Source organism: Megalobrama amblycephala, linkage group LG4 (genome assembly GCF_018812025.1).
Source record: "Megalobrama amblycephala isolate DHTTF-2021 linkage group LG4, ASM1881202v1, whole genome shotgun sequence".
NCBI lineage: Eukaryota > Metazoa > Chordata > Actinopteri > Cypriniformes > Xenocyprididae > Megalobrama > Megalobrama amblycephala.
Genome location: NC_063047.1, coordinates 11,424,050 through 11,449,728, shown reverse-complemented (window position 1 = coordinate 11,449,728; position 25,679 = coordinate 11,424,050). Strand labels below are relative to the sequence as shown.

The following is a 25,679-nucleotide window of genomic DNA, read 5'->3' as shown; positions in this document are numbered from 1 at the left end:
ATTGGGTTCAGATCAGGAGCCACTGAATCACTTTCACCCTGTTCTTCTTCAGAAACCCAACAGTGGCCAGATGTGTGTTTAGGATCATTGTCATTTTGGAAAAGTGCATGACGACAAAGGGCACGGAGTGATAGAGGCATCTTCTCTTTCAGTATAGAGCAGTACATCTGTGAATTCATGATGCCATCAAAGAAATGCAGCTCCCCAACACCAGCAGCAATCATGCAGCCCCACATAAGGATACATTTTGGAAATTGTTTTTGTTCGTTGAGATACTGTTTAAAATGTTACTTTTCAAAGGGGTTGTACTCATTTACGCTGAGCACTGTATATAATAACTTATAATTAACTTATAATTACGTTTTTAATGTTGTTCACTTATCTGTTTATTGATCATAAAATGAAAAACATTATCAACTGATCAGTATCAGACAGAATTTTAATATAGGTTCATTCCTAGAATAAACAATTATTCTGCCAAGTAATAGCTATTATGCCTGTTCATAAAACTGTTCTTTAATCATAAAACTTAAATAAGATTACTATTTCTAGCATAATAGAACAACTAGATCTTTCTTCTCATTAAAATCTATATTGGTGGTACTTTCTACTTTTAGGCTTTCGTTTTTAAGGCTCTGTTCTAGCCTCTGCTCATTTATTTGTGCGCTAAGGAGCTTATTTTGTGGGGTCCTATATGTGGCAGGCATTGTTTTCCTGTGCTTGTTTTGTGAATCTCTTGTGGTGGTGTGTCCGCTGAGCTGAGAGGTTTTTAATGACTGTAGAGTGTTTGGAGTGGTTGGTGTGGGTAGCCAAGATGATCCCCTCCCTGCCTATCTCTCTCACAAACAACATTCTGTGGTTCAGACAGGCCGTTTTTCAGTAGCGGCCACTGTTGTTTCTTTTAGGAGGCAATTGGAAGGAGAGGAGGTGTCGGCTACTGAATTGCGGAAGTGAAAGGGTTCAAGGAGATTGTGTGAGACAAGTAAGGCACAAGTGAGATGACACGGGCACATGGTCAGCAGAGGTCACGAGACAAAGACATTAAAGGGGATTGTGTTTTAAGATGGGAGGGAAAAGCGGTTTTGTGTTTTTGCCTAATAAAGAAGGACAAGTGGGTCAGCCTTCTTTCTGTTTAACATCTGTTTTCTTAGTGTGGGAGGAAGTGTCAAAGAACCAAGAGGAGGTTCTGCGGTGTGGAACGTCTCATCTCAGGAGCTTGCAGTACTGCTGGTCTGTGGCCTACATGGTTACGCATGCTCCCAGGGCTTATTTTAGATCCTCCACAGACACCACATGGCTGTTTGTCTCCTGTAGAAAAGTGTTTCCATCTTGTACACTTCAAAATGTGTTTCCACACAGAGGCCAGAAGATATCAAAGCAGATGGAGGGCAGCCTCCTCTTCTAGAATCGTTTTCTAAGATATTTATAAGAGAAGACGTTTAAGTGGTTTCAAACCTGACACTGTGATTCAGGAAACCACTTTTTAGACACCATAGATTAGTTGTGCTTACTAAAGCAAGTGGACAAAGATACTTTTGACTTGGGACTGTAAGCAACCACCTAGCAACTTCCCAACTTACCATCTAAAAAAAAAAAAAAAAACAACAGAGAGAGTTCTATGAATTTCTTTGAATTTTAATGGATATTATTTGTTCTTAACAATTTGAATACTAGTTTTCTGCATAGTGTTTGCTGCCACAATTGAAATGCAGTACAATTTCAAGAATTGAATTGGAATATAATGGTGCACGACCCTGACTCTGACTCCTAGCATTCACATAGCAACGTATTAACTCCAAACAACTTAGTAACTATCTATTAACCGCATTTTCCACACCTTTTTTCTTGTCATGGAAAAGTAATTAAAACTGAATAATAAAAAAAAAAAAAAAAAAAAACAGATTTAAGAAAACATTGTTCATTGTTATTCTAACTGGAAGTTTTCATTGGAGAAAAGAGAGCTCATTTTTAGTAAGGAAAAGTATGAAAAACAAAATCAGAGCAACACAGTCATGCTCTCTGAAGAAAACAAAGCCTTTTGTTTTCTGAGTTTACAGTCTTAATTGCTTCATTGCATCATAATTTTAAATGAAGTCCACTTTGTTGAAACTGTTTGCCAGAGAGATTTGCTGTTGCTCTAGGGTTAGAGTGAAACTTTTAACCTTAAAAGTGTCCTAGAAACAATCTTAAAGCCTGTTCACAACAAGAATAAAATGAAAAAGTGAAGCAAACTGCAAAAGCAAAAATATGTACAGTATAGCAAAGAGCGAGAAAAAGGAGGTAGTGTTCTTTTCCTGTAAAAGATTAAAGGCTGTATGCAAGTGCACATCTGGATGCTTGTGACAGGCACACATTTAGAGGAGGGGTGATTAACTGACGCAGGATGAGTAAGAGTTGTTGGCCCGCTGTCTGAGAAACACTCATGTCTGCAAGCTTTGTAGTAGTCCCATTGCATTATGGTTAAACTGTGCATCCAGACTGCTGCTGTAATGGCATATACAGTGGGGACCAAAAAGTTCAGAGATTAAAAAAATATTCCGGGAGTCTTTAAACGTAAAAATAATAAGTTTATTTTTTTATCTAAGAAAACACATTGACTATCTGCTTTTGACATAATGAATACGGTTCTCGGGTACAAGTCTTTACTCCGTTTCCATCTCAACAGTTTATGTGCACTATTTACCTTTAAAGGGGTCATATAATTCTTTTAAATGTTTTCCTTTTCCTTTTCCTTTAGTATGTAATGTATGTGTTTGTGCATCAAAGTAACAAAGCTCACTGGCTTACACAAAGCGATTTATTCTATCTAACAGAGAACACTGACCTAGACCTTCCTAAAATGCCTTGATCAAATCCAGATATTAATTCCTCAAATGTGTCACAATGTGAAATATTAGCATAATGATTGTCCAAAGGCATATGCAAAGAAAGAAGTATAGGTTTCAGTGTATTTCAGTGACTTTCAGTGAAAGTTGTCGTCATTTTGCGGAGACGCTGTGTGTTTGGATGTGAAAGCAAAACCGCTTTTACTTTCAGAGCTTAATATGTAAGCAATAAGGTACAAGAGGCTGTGCTGTATCGTGAATAAGTCACGGCGGAAGGACATTGTTCACGGCATGCCTGCAGCCCCTTCATCGGTGACTTATTCACGATACAGCACTAACCTCAAGTACCTTATTGCTTTTATAAAACGGTTACCACACAATACAAATATTAAATCCAGAATTATGTATCAATGCAACTTTCATGAAGTAAACTTTTTCTAAAAGCCTTCCTTTTGCCGGAAAAAATAGTCCCTGAGTGTGAACAGCAACAGAAGTTACATTATTACGCCATTAGATGGTGGCAAAGACTGTCTTTATGAGTGTGTCAGTCAGTAGCAAAGACTTTTACATTGAAAAGACTGAATTGTTGTGAACACGGAACAAGACGCAACTGACAAATGCTTTGACTAGTGCTGTCAGTCACGGGAAAACCCCTTAACTTTTAAAAGGACAAGATAATACATCAGACATTTAAACAGATTTTTTATTATGAACATAGGACTGACCTGAAGGAATATGCTAAATCTCAATGCAGGTAATAAACTCGCTCACTCAAACTTTTTCTCACAATACTCTTCTACATAATACAGTAAGCTTCAATGAACAATATCAATTGAGAACATACAGTTTACGTTGCTAAGAGTGGTTGCTAAGGGTGTTGTGTAGTGATTCACAGAACCGTCGGGTGAAGCGGTCATAGCCGTGTTTTATCGAGCTATTAACCAATCAGAATCAAGGACTGGAACTAACTGTTTTATAATTATTTATAAAGCTGTTCCTGAGCACTACAACCCAAAAGTTTGCTTGTGCACAGCACATTTTACAGAGGACAGCTTCCTAAACCTGGAAGAGTACAATGCAGTTTTTATACAAAGACTGTTCACTACAGTGAAATGTTCTGCTCAAGTCATGCTTGCAAAGTTGATTCCGATAGATTAGATCCATTTCAGAATCCAACTCGGGCTTGAACTGATACGGTAAAACCAATGACATTATTATTAATTGTGTGTTTACAAATGCTTTAGAAGCCTTGGAAGCTTGTGATTATGGTAAGGGGTGTTACATTTCTGACACACTTGAGGTGTTTGGCCAATCACAACACACTGGGTCAGCTGGCCAATCAGAGAACTCAAGAGCTTTTCGGGAGGAGGGGCTGTGTAGAAATCAGCACGTTTCAGACAGACTGGGAATAGGGGAGCTGCAATAATGTACAGTATGTGAAAAATAGTGTTTTTTTATATTAAAGCATGGTAACCTATTCTATTACACGTAATAATAAAAATAATGAACTTAAAATAGCATCATATGACCTCTTTAAGCTAAGCATTTAAAATGTTAAAGGTTAGGACCATGAATGTATACTAGCAGCGTTTGTTGTTTGTTTTTGAGAACTGGCCTGGAAACTGTGTCTAATCTTTAAGTTACTCAATATTAACTTCTTGTTTATTGAACTGTTGTTTAAAGGTAGTATCTCCCTGGCAATCATGCTGTTTTCTGAATATCAGCATGGCTGTGATTACAGCCTTGTGATATTGCTTATGCTTATATTATTATATTACATTTTCGATTCAAATTTTTACTCATTTTATTATACTTGTGTTAAATTAGAAAAATGCTAAACTGAAGTATTTTCATTAATGCTTTCAGACTTCTCGACCCCGCTGAATATATAAACAACAAAACGAGTTGTCGTTTACTGTTTTGTTGTAGTCAGACTAGGTCTTGAGAGTGATTAAACATGAAGTGTCTGGGAGTGTGTGAAGCCAGACTGAAGTGTGTATTTGTGTGATCATGAGGGAATGTTGACTGATGAGGTGAGACGTATGCATGTAGGAGGTGAGTTCGCCCCCCTCCCCTTCATTTCCCTCCGTCACTCCCTCTCTCCGTCTGTTCTAGCTTGGCTTTGGTCTGTTCCAAGACCTCCAAGGCTACACCCAGTATTCATTATATGTTTTTGGTTCAGGTGTGTGCTGCTTATTGCATATACATCGCCCAATATTTCACCCAAAAATGAGAATTCTGTCATCATTTACTCACCCTCAAGTTGTTCCAAACCTGTATGACTTTCTGTGGAACACAACAAAAATGCTTTTTTGTCCATACAGTGAATGTCAATTGGGTCTAATTTTGTTTTGTACCCTATGTACTTTCATTGTTCTTCACAAATGTCTTTTGTGTTTTGCAGATGAAAGAAAGTCAGGGATGGGATGTTTCTTGAAGTTGTGGGTTAATGTCCATACAGCTTGAGGTTGAATATGAACATCAGCGGTCACTTTCGACCTTGAGCTATATGGGCCTTATTTTGAAGAGCTCAGAAACAATGTAGTCTGTGTGGAACAGAGAGAGAGAGAGAGAGAGAGGTCCCCACTCTATCTTAAAACACAGAGTGCTTTCTCAGCACAAGCGACTCCCTGTAGACTTGACATTCTATAGGGTGGATCTTATGAAAAGTGAGCGAGCATGACTTAAACTTCTCCATCCCACACACACTCACACTCCCATGCAGACATACACACCCACCTCACCTGCTTTCATCACTTCCACCTGGTCTCTAATGAGCTTGTGGTGCTGAGGGCAGCAGTCTTCGCTGACAGAGATGGATGGAGAATTCTTAATTTTCCTGTTATTTCTCCATTCAGCTACAGCTGTGTGTTCGGCCAGCCTCATTTCTCCTCTGTACTTTACTCAGGGTTTAATCAGGTTAAGGAGATCCTCAGTTTAGTTTGAATCCAGTTGTTCTCTAAACCTTGTTGTCTTTGTAAACTCGATTTGGACGTGGTCTTGTTTTAGATCTTCTAATGGATCTAGACTCTCAAAGCTGATTCTAGTTCAGTATTAAGGGTATTCCTTACTGAATTTACCTTGCTGTGCAATCAGTGGCACCTGACTCTTTAAACAGGAGACTGTAGCACCCATAGTGAAGTTAAAAAATATATACTTTTTTTTATACATTTTAAATGTATTTTTAAAAAAAATCAAAATTTAAATATATAGTTTTTCAGTGTGTTATTTCATATTTATTTTGTTTTCTTTACAAAGATTTGCAAATGAAACTGGAAAGTAGTTTTATATTTATCATAATTATAAAAAAACAGAAAGAAACTCCAAGACTTTTGTTTGGAATATGGGAAATCCCTGTTATTGAGCCCTTTTTAGGACTGGGGTTAGTGGATTTCCCCTCAGTTCTTATCAGCCTATAATTTCCCTGTTGTTTTAGTAGTTAATAGTTAAGATTAGGTTTAGAATGGAAAACTGGTTGGGAGCCACTGCAAACCTGGGGCCGGATTCACGAAAATCTTTTTAAAAAGAAGAGAGAGAGTGTAAGAAAGCCCAAGAAATACATAATGAGCACAAATGAATGCAAATCACGGCTGAATCTTCTTGAGACAGGCTCTTTGAAAACAACGATTTTAATTTGACACAGCACAAAAACACGACACTGAGTGATTAACTCCCATCAAGACCGCACACTCACCTGCAAATACCTTCTTTTACCAACTTGCAAATACTTTATTTCACCAACGTTTCGGCAAAAAGCCGAAACATTGATGAAATAAAGTATTTGCAAGTGAATGTGCAGTCATATCTCCTTTATACAGACTTCAGAGTACATGTCCATGTAGGCTACTAGTAGTAATATGTATTATATTTAGCTAGCTAGTGTTATGTTGTAATGCTTACTATTTGAAACAACCCAATAAATTCATCTTACATTTGGGTATTTAAGACATGTTGGCGGTTATCCTAACTTAAGTTATTTATGATTATTTTTAAGAACATTCTTTTCGAGAATATGAAAACTTCTTAAATTTTATCTTAAGAACAATCTTAAGAAAAAAAGGTAAGAACATTCTTAAGAAACGTTTTCTTGGCCCGGTTTCACAGACAGGGCCTAGCCTAAACCAGGGTTAAGCCTTAGTTCAATTAGGATATTTTTAGCTTTTATAAACGTACACTAGAAAAAACATTACTGGTGTGCATCTTGAGACAAAACAATGGCTCTGACATATTTTAAGATATGTCAGTGCAAGTTACTTTCAGTTAAAACAGCTCAAACATGCATTTTAGTCTAGGACTAGCTTAAGCCTTGTCTGTGAAACCAGGGGCTTATCTTTTTTCTTAAGTTAGAAAATAAGAAATTGGCAGTTTTGGCAAAAATGTTATTCTTAAGATTGTTTCATGAATCTGGCCCCTGGTTGGCAACCACTGCTCTAGAGGATGAACTTTCTGTGCCGTCCTGTGACAAAGTGTGCCTAGGTTTATTTTTATCTTGAGAGGAGTATTAAGGGCTGACCTTGGGCCATTAATAAATCCAGGGCTAAGGAAGGAACAGTATTCCTGTGAATTATAGTGACCCACTGCATACTCATAATTCACCAGGCACACACCTCTATTTCCTCAGCTGCTTGTATCAATAGTCTTTCATCAGTAATGTCATCGTCCTAATGCCCTTAACCTGAGACTGAACAGAATGATCTCTGTATGGTGACTCTCTTTCTGTCCAGTGTTTAGAAAGATGTAGACTCAGCTGTATGAGATTAGTCAACAGTATTACCAGTTGTTTTAATGTGTAATGGACAGTTTGTCAAAATAAGTGCACCCACACTTAACTAAACACATCTGTATCCCCACACAGTGCATCATAACTCAGGCCTCAGATGCACACACACACATAAACGCTAGGCGCTTCCTTCCACAAACTTCTCTAATTGTATATAAGCTGATAAACAGGAAAACCTCTCAGGATAAATACTCCCACACTTCATGCTGTTCCTGAAGGCAAAAAGAGAATCGACTGTCTTTTTTCAGTGCTGGGGATACTCTTTCCCCTCTGTGATATTTTAGTCAAATGAACTTGCTGATAACCCTATCCAGCTTTTTCCCAAGCATCTTAACAGGAAGTGACCTCGTAATGGTGTTAAGAGCTTCCAACCCTTGAACTATCTTGCATACGGGCACACACACACATTCACATGCGTCTCTTCTGACCTCTCAGAGCCTAGAGAGTTAGATTGTATTACATGCTCTGATGTCACCTTCCCCTCTGCCCCTTTAAGACTCAGAGGGAACTTGGTTATTAAAAACCTGCTGATAAAATCGACGGCTGCTCCCACCTAGTATACATCTACACACACCCAGGGGTCAAGGGTCAATCTCTCCCACATTTGCAGGTTGACGTGACTCTTGGCACTCATAAGGTGAAGTATATTAATAGTCCAAGTAGGGATATTTCAAATGTAGGGGTGGATGGACTCTCACTCAGCTCAGTATTCTTATGATGAACGTAAACTTTGAGCAACTATACTGATTCATATCGTAAATGTAATCTATCTCTCTCTCTCCCTCTCTCTCTCTCTCTCTCTCTCTCTCTATATATATATATATATATATATATATATATATATATATATATATATATAAATATGTATGTACAGGATTTACATTTAAATATAGATTTTGGTTTGTTTTAAAGGGTTAGTTCACACAAAAATGAAAATTCTGCCATCATCTACTCCCTGTCTCTTTTGTAATCCACACACAAAAGAAGATATTTTGTGGAATATCAGGCTGTTTTTTTCCCAAAAAACAAAAATAAACACAGCAGTGGCTGTTTAGTTCTAAAAATGACAACAACAACAAAAAAAGCGTCCTAATGTAAATCAAAACTGGAGTATTTTTGCGGACAAAAGATTGACAGCCCCTTGTCCCTACATGCATTTGTTCTATGGAAAAGAGTGCTGTGAACAATATTCAAAATGTCTCAGTTTGTTCCACAGAAACAGACTTTTTAGGGTGAACTATCCAGCCAGTGTTATTGCTGAGAGATGGAAGGTTATTAGTATTTAGATGTGATTAGTATAGCTTTTTGTGTAGAGTTGCATTTGGAAAAAGACTTGGTTAGAGAGGTGGAAAAGTCTATATTTTAAAATCACAAGGCCATTTGGAACAAAACAATCATCGGAGAAGTGCATTATGGGAAATTTCCTTTCTGTCTCCTACACACATACAAAAAGTAAATCAAGAGAGGTTCCTGAAGGGAACATTTACCTCAGGTTTCATGGTTTAACTGCAGAACTGTAACCATTCCCTTCTCTCCGCTGGTTTGGTTTATTTAACACAAAACATTTTGTCTACATCTTTGAATTCTGTTTTGACCAAGACTGGCAGTTAAACCCAATGAAAAAAATCTAAAAAAGTGTCTAATATTTATTTTTTATTGCGGTATCTGTCTCACATCCTGATCTTGGCCATTAATTTTTCACTCTGAGATTCCAAGACCAAGATTCTTTTACCAGGTCTGAGAACAAGGCAGGTGCCACTTTATTAGTTCTGGTTCTGCTGCCGCTGTGGTTTAGCAACATCAGACCAGTTGAGCAGACTTCCTGTCCCTAGCCAGTAATGAAGCTCTGAACTGGGTCAGTTGTTTATGTCTGGAGCACCTGAGCTAGCCACAGTCTTCCTAATATAAGAGATGTTTGCTGAAGTAATCTGAATCAGGTCAGTCTAGGGAGCATTAAAACTTCTCACTACCTTGAAAAAAGAGAAAGAAAGAGAGGAGTTGGGGAATATGAATTGAGGTCTATTTGAACGGCACAAGGAAACCATTGTTTTTAAATTGAGTCTCTATCTTCTGTCTGCCAAAAGTAACCTTGTCCTCTTCAAGATCACTATGAAGATAGAGAAAAACTGTCATAAAATGATTTAATGTAAGCCAAAATTAAATATATAATACCCAAAGATGAGTTTCTCTCATGAAAAACAATTCCAGGTTTCTTCCTCCACATTTGTATCCTGTTCAGCCCACCCCTGTGGACCCTTCTCCTCGTGCCAGGGTTCTGTGTGGGCTTACCTGTTAGGGAGGCCCCTCTGTGCCTCTCCTGTCTCTGCAGATATGAAGCAGCATTATTAGTGCTTTTCAGAGCGTAACTATCCCTATACAGAGTAAAAGGCATGAGTTACATACATACTGCTGCTTGCTTGGCTTCAAATTTGATCCGGACAGAGAGATTCAAAAAAAAGAAAAAGAAAAAAAGGTTGGTTTCTAACTGTAATAGGTGATCTGTATTCTTTTTGTATGTTTGGGTGGGTTTGCTTTATTTTAGTTCTGTTTCCTGTGTTTTTAGTTAGCTACTTTGGTTATTAATTTTTTAATTTTTTTTATTTTTTATTTGCACCTGATGGTCATCATGTTTCACTGGCTTGTTCTGTTCTTGTTTTGTGTTCCTGTGTTAAAATAAACAAAGACTGCTGAGTATAGATCCATTCATCTCATCTTTATTTTGCAGTCCAGCTGTGGCTTTGTGTTCACTTGGATATTTTGATATTACATAATTATTCATGATGATTTCCATACTTAAAGTGGCTTTAAAGTACAGCATTTGAATTTGCATAAAATTTCATTTAATATATAAACTATTTAAACCAGCTAAATATCAAGTAGTGTCTATTGTCTGAAAAAAAAAATAAAAAATGCTAGACATAACTTCTCTTTTCTTGCTATTTTTGCAAGTTCACACAATCCTAGCAAAGTGACCACAGGTGTAGTTCATCACATTAACTGTGAACACATTCCACTAATGTTAACCAGAACACATTAATTATGAACAGTCTATGTATTGTTTAACTGTAAAACTGGAAACCTTGTAAAATAAAATGTACTGTTTAAAAGTTTGTGGTTTTTAAGATTTAAAAAAAAAATAGTTGTTGTTAATAAAACCTTCATTTGATAAAACATACAGTAAAAACAGTAACATTGATAAAAAGCAATAAAAGCTATTTCTATTTTAATATATTTTAAAAAGTAATTGTGATGGCAAAGCTGAATTTTCAGCAGCCATCAGTCCAGTCTTCAGTGTCACATGGTCCTTCAGAAATCATTCTAATATACTGATTTGGTACTCAAGAAACATTTCTTATGTGATATTTACACAGCATTTTTACGGTGTTTGTTTCTTTAAAAAAAAAAAAAATGTCACTACTGTACAATCGATGTCAAAAATGCTTCTTGTCTTCATCTTTCCAATTTTATCTCTGTATGCAGGATCATCAAGTAACCTGGTCGCCCAGGAGGCTGTAAGGAAACAGGCTACATTTCTGAAACATGCTGCTAAAACAGGAGAACAGGTCTCGAGTAAGAATCAAACCTCTAATTTCCATTATCAACTCAAAATATGCTCTAATTCGGCAATGAAAAAGCCCAATAAAGACAAAAGCGTTCATAAAACACCTTAAAAGCAACTTGTCCATCTGGAACTGTTATAAATTATACCCAAGGCCCTTTGTTGAGAGACTTAATGATGTAACCAGCTTGTAACAGTAAACAGCCCACTCACGTAGGCCATTTTGAGTTTGCATGTGCAGTTCTTGGTTCTTTCTAACAGCACCGTTTCTGATTGATTCCTAATTAGTTTTTTCAGCATGCACATTTAATTTATTCTTAGCCAAAAACAATGACAAGTGCTAAAGAGATTCATGCAGAAAACTTTTAAAAAGAATTCACCTTGGAAGGGACACTGTGAAAGCTGTTATTAATCTACAGTAATTGATTATGACTTGTCTCTTTGTCTCTGTCCCCCACTTTTTCTTTATCTATCGTCCCTCTCTCTTAGACTGTCTGAATTGCAGTCGTATCACTGCCCTCACAGATCGTGTGAGCTCTCTAGAGGCCAAGGTAAAGTCACATCTTTCACTCTGAGCTTCTTTCAGGGGGGAATTCACTAAGAATGAATTGTCCTGTGTCCACTGATAGCTTTGTTTATTTGTACCTCAGTGTTTTATGATGCGGTGTCCTCATTACTCCAGTCCTCCATTATCATTCAAACAATCCCCATTTAACATTGTTTGATCAGTCACCCTTTATGCCTTCCTTTTCTCTTCCTGTCGCTCTTTCTCCCAGGTTCAGCTTCTTACCATTCCTGCCTCCAACTCTCATCGACAGACGGAGTTAAAAAATGAACACGATTCCTCCTCCCTGATGGGGTCGCCACCCGCTAAAGGTGCTCCTGGGGCTCAGGGTCCCGCAGGTATGTTTATCTCTTTGTGTTAAAGATTAAAGTGATCTAGATCTCAGATCTAAGACTGCATGTGAAGCATGAATTCCTGTTCCATTGATTTTAATGGAGCAAAAATTGATGTTCTTTGGACAAAAGGCAACTTTCCCTGTATTTCAAACAGCAGAGCATTGCCCTTTAATGCCAGAGTCAAGGGTTCAAGGCCACGCATTTGGCCACAGCTAAGATCAAATCTTTTTGCAATGTTTTCATGATGACTCTTCAGCACTGGGTCCATTTACATCCAGTAAAGGAGAAAACTTTATTAGCCAATAAGCATGTGGAGATAATCCCATTCTCTATAACAATAATGATAATCCCAGAACCCACCTACTTTCCATTTATCTCCCAGCACAGATGTTGGGGATTTCACTGTGAAGAGATTAGAGTAGATTTAAGTTGTGTGTGTATTGGACGGTGTGAGCGCTGATGGTGGTGGGTGTTTTTTGGGGGAATGCCATGGTGCTTGTGGCTTTGAATCGCACCAATTCATTGCTAGTTTCCATAGAGATGTAGTACTGAAACATTAAAGAGGCTTGTGAAGATTTAAAGGGGCTAATTGTGTAGTAAAAACTGTAGGACTGCACTTGACACCGTGTCACAGATGTCATTTCCACCAGCCAGACTGTTGGCAATAGAGCACAACAGTAACCGCAGACTTTTTAAGCAGCCTTTGTTCTGTAAATAGTTCCTCATTCAGTTTCACTGTAAGAATATTGACAAATTTGAAGCTAAGGACTCCCAAATAAGATGATCTCCTCCCTAAAATATAAATCATCTATACTTCAGTGTCTCATAATCTTTCAGAATTCATTTTAATATCCTGATTTGGTGCTCAAGAAACATTTCATATATATATATATATTTTTGGGTGAAATTACCCTTAAAGAGTAATATTAGATTAACCCACTGTGAAAGATTTTCAATTCAAATGTATTATTATAGAAAACAAAGAAGAAAAAAATAAAGGCAAAGAATTTAATGGAAGTGCACTGTCACTGCTGTGCTCATTTCTAGTGTCCACAGTAGCCCTTCTCTGATTGGTGGATCTCTCTATAGGATCATGGATAGTGTTGTTGTCCCATCTCTCCCTCTGATGACATCAAATCACACTTTTCGAGAATGATGAATCATCTCTGTCAGTTTATGTATGTCAGCACTATGCAGAAATACATCCTTTTTGGTAGTTAATACCCATTCCTTAATTCCCCTTACCCACTCTATGGCTATCCCTCAATCCTATCATCACTTGAAATGTGGGAGAGATTAAAAGGCGGGTCCCCAGAGATTTCCAAAATGACTAGACAGACTGTTAAGAAAAATCCGGAAAACCCTTGTCGCACTTTTGCAGGTTTCCTCCTCTCTTTTTGCTGACTTGGCAAAACTATTCAGCAAATCGAGGGCAATTCAGTTCTTTCCACACAGAACATTGAATAGATTTGTTGCCCACAAGTTCTTTACCTCAGTGCAAAGTCAATCCTCAATCCATTCGAGATACCACAGCCATGAAGGATTGTGGTGGAAGGATGAGGCACAAATTACCCTTGAGGGGATTATTTCCATGTGCTGGTTAGACAGATGGAGAGAGTGAAAGTGAATCTGGTGCTTCCATGGCAGGAATGAGCATTTGTGTGGAGCTCTTAAACTGTGTGTGCTGTGCAGGGCCATCACTAAAATGCACAATTATTGTTTTAGCCCAACTGAAATCAAAAAAGTTGATGTAAATCAGACATAGTAATATTAGTAATGAGGTATATTGCAATAACATGCACAGTATTGTTATAGTGGGCATTTTAAAATACTGTGAATAGTTGTAGGTACCTTATTATCCAAATTGTTTAGATTTTTATAATGCGCATTAGTATAACTGTGTATATTCTGCATAACAGGCTGAATGAAAATGCTAAAGGCCTGTTCACACCAAGGACGATAACTATAAAGATAATGATAACAAAAATCGTAAATTCTTTTTAAAAAAAAGAATAGCAGAGTTCACACCACAGCTATCACAACGATAATGGCACAGAGAAATTATATAGTTGGAATCACTTTTCAGTATTTTATTCAGCTGATGAACGATGAAAACATTGACAGCCAATCAGAATCCATCCTGCTGTAACGAGCTTGAGCATTTAAAATGACAGACATGTACGCGCTTAGAATAAACAGAACAATGTCATCCTCTGGTGTGGACGCTGATAATATATACCTTTATAGTTATCGTTCTCGATGTGAACGGGCCTTAATTCACTCTCTGACAATAGGTGACACTTATGGAAAAACAGAATAACCCAGTTTTTTATTCACTTTGAATTGTCAAAGAACAGCAAATCATATTTATTTTCAAACATTTGTGTACACATATACATTTTTACATTTTAATCTGAACTAAAACATGCCAGACCAGAAAAGATTTCTAGATATTGGTTGAAAACAGTTCTTTATTATTGCTCTTTATTGTTCTGTTCTTTTGCATTGTAATCTGTTTGAAACATTTGTTTACTCTATACATAAATTTTATTGTATTAAAATGTTCAAGATTCATTTTGTTATTTGAAAAAAAGTTATTAAACTTGTTATTAAAAAGACAACATTTGAAGTTTCTTTTCAGTCTGATTTTGTAATGTCAATAACATGATAATACTTTCATATGATGATAAAAGTGCAGCAATTGTTGTAATATTAAAACGTATTACATTACATGCCTAATGTAAATACACTTACTTGTTAGTTTTAATTTGCAAACAAGCAACACAACTATAAGACATGTTGTCTTTGTATTAATTTATATCTTTTATCTCATCTCATTCAATTTATACTTTACTACTTACAACTTAAAAGCATAAATATATAAACACTAATATATAATTTATTTTACAGTGTAAATTCAGCTGTGGTGCAGTGCCAGAGCAGTGTGTTTTAGAAAAAACAAGCTTTGAGTGAAAATGAAGGTAGTGCGGACCCTGGTTTCCTGCTGATGTGTTCCTGGCTCTTAGCTCGCCCAGCCTGTTTTCAAGTGAGCAGTCATTGGGAAGCAGGATGCTTGGCGTAGGGCGTTAGTTTGATCAAGCTGATCACGAAGCCGTACCCTATTCTCCTGCACTGTTAGACCTTGCCGGGCTTTTTTACAGTAAAATACCGGCAACGCTGTTGCCAGTAATTTACTGTAATCTACAGTATGTTACTGTAAAGATACCATGCACTAAATTAAAACTCGTGTTACCTCATTTCTTTTGCAGGAACCAACTGCCTCAAATTGTCAGAGTGCCATTTAAATTTACAAACTAATTTTTATTATATGTTAATAATATGAGAATATCATTACTATGAACTTGTTTCTTTAGAGTTCAATATAAACATTTTAAACAAAAAGATTTTCACTGCAGCAGCAACTACACAATCACTATCTGTTAAATAAAACAACATGCAGCATATCACCAATGTCTCTTGATCTTCTCCTGAACCTAAGCACAGGCTCTACTCTTCAGCACAGTGGTGACCCGCAAAACTCAATTTTACAGTAAACTACTTATTAGTTTATAATATTATACATAAGTTATACATAACTGTTTTTTAACTAACAGTTTGTAACTGTTAACTTACATTTTGTGGGTGTGTCTTTTTATCTTACACCTTTAACCCTTTCAACCCCACAGGAACATCCTCTAGTGTCCACACTACAGAGTAAAAGTAACATTGACGCTGCATTGCAGTGAGATAATTAAGTTTATATTTAAGTGATGATTGAGCATTAATGATGAACACCTGCTGTTAACAAGCAGAACCACTGAAAAGAGGAACAAGAACGGATTAAATACGAGCAGAAACTACAACTGTCTTCCAGCCATTACACATTATTACACTTATTACTGACCAGATTAACTTTATTTCTACAAAAGAAATCTTATTGAGAATTAACTGAAGTTTAGATGTTGATATTTTGGTGAAAATGTTTGGTTTGATGTTACAAAGAGGAGATCAGCGTTTGCTTTAGTTGAGCTCTTTACCCATGACCTTTTAATACATCTTGTTTTTTTTCTCTGGCTGCTTAAACTATTCATATATTTATGGCAGAAACAAATATAGAGAGAAAAATTGTTGAGTGCTGTTAGTTATGTGTTGGTGAAGACATAACCATCACATAGTCTCTTGATTCACTGAATTCATACCGTTTTATCCATTGTTACGTTATTAACAGACTAATACTTTTTGTTATTGCTACTGTGAAACTACAGCAAGAGTTCCAACAACAATCAGCTAAAAAGAGTTTATTTTTAAATGCTATGCACTAAAAACAGCTGCAGCATTATTTAGAAATACACAGATCTCAACAGTGGTAGCAATAAAGGTGCATAATTTATTCATTCCGCTTTGCATGCTGGGAGTTTTGTACTATGCTGGCATCCAGCATGCACTGCAACATTAAACTTTTGCATGTCACCATTGTTGAGATTCATATTCTGATTGTTGATGTCTCTGCTGTGCAAGTTATGCAGGAGCTCAAAATTTTTTATACATTATAAGGACTTATATATTCTCCTAAATAACTGAAACGTTGTTTGTTCATATGCTGTTGAATCACAGATATAGTACAATCAATAAAGATAAAATACCCCTTAAATCAAAGACTAGACACAGAAATAGATCAGTGAATTAGACAAGTCCAAGATGATTACAGAACAAGATGATCAACAGCCAAACACCTGATCAACTTTATTTTGGCCTTTTCTTGTCATAACAAATGTGTTTTATAAACACTCAGTTACAGCAGCCAGAGAAAGCTAATGTAAAAGTGTCAAGAGCCCAACTAAAGCAGACACTTCATTACAAAGCAAACTTCAATACATTTTTATTTTCAATAAAACATCAACATCCATATCTGTTATTTCCCAACAAGAACTTCTGTACATGTATGAAAAAAATAATGTCAAACTGGTTTGACACTGAAGTCAATTGTAGTTCTTGTGTTTCTGCTCATGTCATTTTTCTGGTCTTGTTTCTCTGTCCTTCAGTGATTCTGCTTATCAGGTGTTCATAAAGTTTCTGAATTCACTCGCTTATTTTCATTCACTTACTCTGTCAAGTGGACTATATTAGTGAACTAATGTAGGGAATAGTGAATGAGGGTATAGGGTGTGATTTAGAACACAGCCTCTGAGTGTTGACTTTGAGCATTGTTAACTCACAGTATATTCCTGTAGGCTATTTTTTATATTACCCAGAATTCAGTGTTTTCTACAGTATTTTACTGTTTTAATGGAAAATGGTTTCTTACTGTCAGAATTTGGCTGTTTTTCTACAGCAAGGTCTAACAGTGTGCACATCAATCAGGATTTCAGGGAAGCTGAATGTTAATCTGTGTGGGGCTTTTTCCATGTCCAGTGGGGTTGTCTATCATAAGATATCCCAGAAGAGAAAGGCAAGGAAGTTCACATTTCCATCTCCTTTTTCTCCTTGGCTGGTTGCTGATATAGATCTAAACTACAAAGTTTTTGTTGTCCTCTTCGGGGGGACAACAGGTTTTTGTAACACAACAGGTTGTTGGATGTGCGTTATCTTGAATACAGTTACCATGTTCCGGCAGCAGAAATGGTGTGGTTGTGTTCATGGCCAGATGCTTGGTGGGAGAGAAACATGAGATTTTATTTTATCATCAAGTCTTTCAAGGGGAGAATAACATGAGTGATTGTGTAAATATATTGATGTATCAGTTCATAAATTATTCCTTTTGGGAATCCTGTCTCTGCAGTGATGTCACAGATGATGATCTCACATGATGAACTCAGTGTTATTTAGACTGTGTCTGCCAACAGGCACTTCACAGATCCACTGATTTTTATCAGGCTGTGGGATTGTTCCAATGACAGGCCTGGAAGATACTTTAGTGTAGAAGATTGACGTTTTTATAGACTAGAGCAGAGAGTGCTTTAAAAAGAGCTGGATAATCATTTTAGTACTTCCTGTTTCACTGTACATTTGTGTGTGTTTGTCCCAGGTCCACAGGGCGAGAGAGGCCAGGACGGCTTACCTGGTAAAGATGGTGAGTTATTTTATGCCTTAGTCTTTTCACTATTCGGTTCAATCTAAAATACACTCTCAAACACACATACACACTCCTGCAAACTTACAGTTGAGGTCTGCTGCCCAACCTTGATTCATGCATTTAGTTTGTAAGGACTGGGCAGAACCTTTCTAAAAGGTTTCCCTTGATCAATACGTGCATAAAACAGGAAATTATGTAGACCTTCTTAAAGAGACAGAGTCGTCAGAGACAGTGGGCCCTATTTTAACGATCTAAACGCAAAGTGTAAAGCGCACGGCGCAGGTGCACTCAGGGCGTGTCCAAATCCACTTTTGCTATTTTAACGACGGAAAAACAGTCCGTGCGCCGGGGCACATTTTTGAAATGGGTTGTCCCTATTCTCTTAATGAGTAATGGGCGGAACGTTCAATAAACCAATCAGAGTGTCATCTTCCATTCCCTTTAAGAGCGATATGCGCTCGCGCCATGGCGGATTGCTATTTACATGGCGTACACGCGATGAGTCAGTTAATATATATGTGTGTGTATTGGCACGATTGTTCAATTAATTAGCCAATTTCGTTCATCATTATAAGTAGTAATAGGCTGAATTGAAAATAGGTAGCCTAATTCTAATACACGAAATGACTATTCATCATGACATTTTTATATTTATGTAGCCTACACAATAATATTCTTTTACACTGTAATCCTTTTGTTTTTAATATTTGGCATGTTTGTGTGATGTGCATCCCTGTGTGTAATAAGCAAAGTCAACGCGCACTGTGGACGCGCCCAGAGGCGCAGTTTCTACCAATGCGCTCTAACAAAAAAATATTGCGCCATTGACTTTAGACTTTAGATCAGGTTTGAGTTGGTCTATGGCGCAGTCTATTTTCAGCTCCTTAAAATAGCAATGCGCCGGCAATGCGCCTGAACACACCTCTTTTTTAGACCAGCACACCCATGGGCGCACTAACTGGTGCAAATGCATTTACTAATTTAAGGACGTGGCGCTGAACGGAAAACGCGAACGGCGCCGGACGCAAACTAGCAAACACACTTGCGCAGCGCCTTGCGTCGCATTGCGCCGGGTGTATTATAGGGCCCAGTGACTTAAACAGTTAAAATACTTTCAAAATGTCTTATTTTGTGTTCTGCAGAAGGAATAAAGGCATTCAGGTTTGTTTGTTTATTTGGAATGACATGACGGTGAATAAATTATGGCAGAATTAACCTTTTGAGCGGTACGATCCCACATATGGGATTTAGAATGTTCAGTGACGTCACTTAACTGCTAGATTCAAACTGTGCTTTCGCGCTTTGTCTGGCGCAGAGCCAGAGATGTGTTTTATTCATATCAGATACACATAGTGTATGTAACTATAAAGTTTACTCTATTCTTCTCCCAATTCACCGGCTACTTACATGTATTTCGGGAGAAACTGATGAATTAATGTGCTGTAAATGACAGGACTCTCTGAACTGCGGCGCAAACAAACACGGCGGCACCTGTCTTGTGTTTTAGATCAAGATCATTTATAAAGGTTTTTAAATGACAAAACACACTCACTTACACATATTTGAGAATCAGAATATCAAATAGTTGATGACATAAGCAATTTTTTTGTGATGTATGTGACAAGCATGACGCGTCACCATGGAAACAAAAAGGGGAAACGTTCTAAAATAATGGTCACGTTAAAAAAACTCACTCCTGGGGGTCAGTCTGAATATTTTAAACTTATGCATGAAAGGGTTAAAATTTTTGGGTGAACTATCCCTTTAAGGGTGTGTTCACACTGGGCAGGTTTGGTTCTATTAAAACGAACTCTGGTGCGATTGCTCTGTTAGTGTGGTGGTTCATTTGAATAAGTGTAAACGTTGCTATCCGAACCTTGACGCGCACCAAACAAGCGGGCCGGGACCCCTGAAAAGGGGAGCTTCCAAATGAACTCTGGTGTGGATCGACTGAAATATGAATGCAACACCGACCATAGACATGTAAACGAACCAAAAACAGGACATGATGTCACAAGATGCGACCCTAAAATGTAGAGAATGCTCAAACATACCTGTTTTTTCCTTGTTATAGGAGCTACATTTCCCATTACAGTTCAGTACAGGCTTCGGAAACACCATCTCCTTGCAGCAGATCTTTGTTTGTGTGCAACGAAGGAATTCCTGTCACTGTTTTTACTCCTTTACACATTTTATAAGCTCTTCATGAGTACTGAGCTGGTAAAAATACAATCATATGTACGCACATACAAAAAGTGCATTTAGCCTAGCACACAGCATTGTTTTGGATGTTCAATAAGTTCCGTATATCTCATTAAAGCTGTTTTTTTTGCATCTTTAGGATCTGTGTTAAAAATGATAGTTTGAACGCTAGGCGAACCAGGACTAAATGTTTCATTTTCTTTTTTGGTTCGAACCAAAGAACCAAGAGATCTGAATTTCATGTGTGAACACACCTTAAGAAGGTCTTCATCAAAGCTCAAGAAGTGTAAAGTATATTAATTTGCACAATCTGGGTCTACTCACTCTGAGAGGTTGAAAAAAAGAACTTCAGGTTAGAGAACGACCTAATAATCAGACATATTTGGTAACTATCTGTTCAGTTTTATGCTTCTGTAGACCTTGCACATTACACATGTTCTCTGTATCTCTAGGTAAACCAGGTTCTCGAGGTCTGCCAGGACCCAAAGGAGAGGCGGGTACCAGAGGTCCATCTGGGGCTCCAGGGTCTAAAGGAACAGCTGGTCCTCCAGGTACTTTGAACAAATCAAGTCCACAACACTTTCACAAGATTCTGAGATCACAGAAATCACTCTATGTCCTTTTAACACATCTCATGTTGTTGTCTACTGTACAGATCAATTGAGGAACACAGAAATGGCACATTCAAAAAATCTTAGTTTTAGAATCCCAAAAGCTGTATTCATACATCAGTTTATATAATTGTATTAATTTAAAACAGAGACGTGCTGACCTGTGCCTTACAAGAGTGTGGTTTCTCATCATGCTGACTTTTCTGCCATAAGAGGCACTATATGAAGACATTGACGAGTCAGCATTGAGCCCGAAGTCCACTTGCCAAAATATTTGTGATTGGACCACATGTGTGCTTTTTTGTTCACAGCATGTAGTGCTGTGCTAGGGTTTGCCTAAACACACACACACACACACACACACATACACACACACACACACACACACACACATGAACTAACATATGTATCGCTTACCCCAAGACTCAAAGATAGTACAGAATTTAGTACTGTTATAATATTTGAAACATGGCCACAGGTATGAAGGGTCTTTTACCCGAGCCATGACTGACTGAAGGGGCTTTAAATGACCCTAGGTCCTATGGAGGGGCTCCTCAGCCATGTGAATCCAATCTAAAGTGAACATGAGATATGTATACAATACTTGATTCTTATTTCTTCCATATGTTTGCCATCATATTGTTTTTCTTGGATTTGCCTTTTTCTTTACGCCTTCATGTCATGCACAATGAACTGTGTCTGATTGCTGTATTCTCTCAAAAGAGATATGTTTAAATAAAGCAAGATAAATCTAGAGGAAAATAACGTCAAGGTAACTGACATGACATACTTTATGGTAGTTGACATGTCCTGCGGTGTGACGAGCTATACTTTTATATGAAAACTATTTTCAATAGCATTTTGATCATTCTTTTGTTTGCAGTTTTATGACCTCATAGTAATTGAGAGACTACATGGACTTATTTGCATTTTTAATTATTTGTATTTTTGAAAATTCATTTATCACTCCAAATGACTTTTAAAATGAACTGATTAATCTAAAAAGGTTATTGTAAAAATTGTGAAAAAATGTAGACCAGTTAAAGCTATTACTGTATATTCAATATTATATGTAAGCAATAAGGTATGAGAGGCTGTGCTGTATCGTGAATAAGTCGCGTCGTGCCAAACAACCCCCTACGGCCGTGACTTATTCACGATACAGCACTAGCCTCGAGTACCTTATTGCTTTTATAAAACGTTACCACACAATACAAATATTAAAGCCAAAAATATGTATCAATGCAACTTTCATGAAGTAAATTTCACTAAAAGCCTTCTTTCCGCCGGAAAAAAATAATCCCTGACCATGAACAGCCACAGAAGTTACATTATTATGCCTTTAGATGGCGGCAAAGACTGTCTTAATGAGTGTGTCAGTCAGTAGCGAAGACATTTATATTGAAAAGACTGAATTTTTGTGAACACGGAACAAGACGCAACTGACAAATGCCTTGACTAGTGCTGTCAGTCATGGGAAAACCCCTTAACTTTTAAAAGGACAAGATAATACATTGAACATTTAAACAGATTTTTTACTATGAACATAGGACTGACCTGAAAAAAAAAAAGCTAAATCTGAATGGAGGTAATAAACTTTTTCTTTTTCTCACAATACTCTTCTACATGATACAGTAAGCTTCATTGAACAATATCAGTTGAGAACATACAGTGTACGTTGCTAAGAGTGGTTGCTAAGGGTGTTGTGTAGTGATACACAGAACTGTTGTGTGAAGCGACCATAGCCGTGTTTTATCGTGAATAAAACACAGCTATTGACCAATCAGAATCAAGGACAGGAACTAACCGTTTTATAAAATCATATAAATATCATGTATAATATATATCATGTAAATCATATTTTTGGCTATTGAGAGTCTTTGTGATTGTTTTTACTCTTGACTGAATACCGGTCTACGCAATTCCTGTTGAAGGGAAACAGGACATCCTCTTTACATGATGCTCTTACGTACACACAATGAACTGTTATTCACTCAATTAGCATTCCAAAAAGCAACAGAGACTCCACATGTGACCTGTGCTGTGACATTAATGAATTTTGTCCACTGTTAAGGCTGTTTATTTGCACATGCTGTCTACATTGTTTTATCGACCCATTCTCTAATGGTATTGTATTGTAATACAGAGATAATAATAAGCCCAATTTACATGCCTAATTTACATAGAAAGGAGGCATGTTTACAGAGAATAGATTGACAGTACTTATGGTGCAGTGCTATTTCAGTACATTTAGCACCTGGTTAAGCTGGAATGTGGGTGGTTAGTGAATAATAAGAAACAGGTTTTTGCACTGCAATACCATGTGCAAAAATGACACAATTGTTTAGTGAATTTGCCCCTCAGGAAAAGAAAACTGTTAACTCATATTAAAGGAATTTTATCCTACTTCTCATCTAACCTCTTTTCCAAATAACCTTTGTAAACATTTTCTTGTATTGCATCACCTTTAAAACACCTAAAGGAGAGACTGATGAGACATGCAGGGATGTCAGAGATGAGTCTGGAGGACAGAAGAGGAGAGGAACAGAAAAGAATAGAGAAAGAAACAAAGACAGGCAGATGAAACTCTTGTTTTGCAATCACATATTTTTACACACCAGCCGTGACATGTAGCTTGTCTTTCCTTTATTTTTTCCCTGCTTAATCAAAACTAACAGGCAATAAGGAACCAGCTGGAGGGATATTGTGTAGGTACACACACACACACACACACACACACAGGTCCAGAAAGAGAGCTGTATGAATCAGCGCAGTCACCAGCCAGGTTTTAATTTATTACACACCAGAGTCGCTAATATGCTTCGGCATTTAGCAGTGTTTATTTGAGTTTTCCCAGCTCTCCCTGTTAGAGTCCAGCACATGGCCATTATGAACCCCCTCCTGTTAATTACAGCCCACACACACAGTCACACACAAATACACGCTGCTCTCCTGCCCCTCTTATTAACCCTTTTCCTAGAACAGCCATGTATCGAAACTAAATACCTCATTCTACCTCAATCTGCGCTCTCTTTCACTTCCTCTCCTTCCCTTTAGGACGCTAAACATCCCATAACTTCCTTGGAATTCTTTTATCATATACTGTAGGTGCTCAACATAGTGTGCAAAAACACTCTATACGTTCTGTTATCTTTTTGTTGAACGACAACAGTGACTTATAATTGACTATTCAGGGGAAAGATGGCTTGAAATGTAGCACTTTGTGTGTATGTGTGTGTGTGTGTTTGAAGCTTTCTCATACATCTCTTTTTTTTTGTTTTCTCCTTTTCTCCATAGGTCCACAGGGACCACCGGGCCTCCCAGGAGAGAGGGGCCTCCCTGGGCTTCCCGGGCCCCCTGGCCCACCAGCCCCTGTACCTGAACAAGATGCTGGTATGAGTACTAATCATTTAAGGGGCTTAAAAGATAACGTACAGTCATCCGGTCATTAAGGTGATAAGGACCTTGTAAGTAAAGTGGTCTTGTATCACCCTAAGGGGTTTCATTTGCAATAATGATTGACTGATTGTACTTTTCCTCTCTTATTATGCTATCGTTTAAAAGTTTGATTAAAAAATGATGATTATTTTTAAATGAATACTGCATTAAATTGATCAAAAGTGACAGCAAAGGCATTTATAATATTACAAAATATTTCTATTCTATTTTTATTTTTTATTTTCAAATAAATGCTGTTCTTTTGAACTCTTTGATGAATAAAAAAATCCTGAAAAAAGTATATCGCAGTTTTCACAAAAATGATAGGCAGCACAACTGTTTTCACATTGACAATAATAAGAAATGTTTCTTGAGCACCAAATCATACATTAGAATGATTTCTGAAGGATCATGTGACCCTGAAGACTGGAGTAATGATGCTGAAAATTTAGCTTTGCCATCACATAAACTAGTTATATTTTTAAAAATATATTAAAATATTTCAAATTGTAATAATATTTCATAATATTATCATTTTCCCTGTATTTTCAATCAGATAAATGCAGCCTTTGTGAGCATAAAAGACTTCTTTTATGCTTTAGTGTATGGCTGCTTTTCAGATATCGGAAAAAAAATTATTATATAACATAAACAGACCATGGTGTGATATGAGAGGCATAAAACTAGCACAGCTATGTAAGAAATCATTTCCCTGGAAAGGCAGCCAGTTATACAGTTTTGTGGTCATTACACAAAAATATTTGACCGCAGTACGCCACAACTGACCAATCAGAATCAAGTATCCTAGAAAGCTGTAACAGTTGCCCGCATTTGCTGTTTTTGGACCCCTCGGCCTCTCTCTCTCTTTCTCTGTCTGTCTTCAGGAACTATGTATGCTGCGCTCTCCCATGTGGCTCTTCAGATTTTTCACACCTTTAGAATCGAGTTGTGAGGGAAATTGCTGTAGTGCAGAATCAGATGGATGTGGACAGACACACACACACGCACATGCTGTAGTCAGGTGCTCTCAATGTGGAGCAGGTTCAGTTGTGAGCACAGGCCAGTTCTGCAAGTCTAAACCTAATTAGTAGCCAATCACTGAACAGTCATGTCAAATTCATATAGTTTTTACACTGATACTTCCTGATTAAATGGGAAGCGTCAAAAGAGGATGAATAGAAAGAGGAATGGATTGAGGAATCAGTCTAACTTAAGGGCATCTCTTCTCTCATTGCCCCTCTTTTCCTTCCCCACCGTTGAGTAAAATGGCAGGTTTCAGGAGGTAATGCAG

At 37.4% G+C, this 25,679-nt stretch overlaps 1 protein-coding gene across 6 annotated transcripts in view; it reads left to right on the top strand.

Moving 5' to 3' along the window:
• emid1 (EMI domain containing 1) overlaps positions 1-25,679 on the top strand; it is a 74,583-nt gene that overhangs the window by 39,887 nt on the left and 9,017 nt on the right. For all 6 annotated transcript variants that reach the window (XR_007184524.1, XR_007184525.1, XR_007184526.1 and 3 more), the window contains exons 4-9: positions 11,086-11,175; positions 11,654-11,715; positions 11,941-12,067; positions 18,090-18,134; positions 20,792-20,890; positions 24,248-24,343. Coding sequence is in view for 3 of the 6 variants with exons in the window: in XM_048187513.1 (XP_048043470.1) it covers positions 11,086-11,175; positions 11,654-11,715; positions 11,941-12,067; positions 18,090-18,134; positions 20,792-20,890; positions 24,248-24,343 (519 nt within the window). In the remaining 3 variants the exon portion in view is untranslated. The remainder of the gene's footprint in view (positions 1-11,085; positions 11,176-11,653; positions 11,716-11,940; positions 12,068-18,089; positions 18,135-20,791; positions 20,891-24,247; positions 24,344-25,679) is intronic.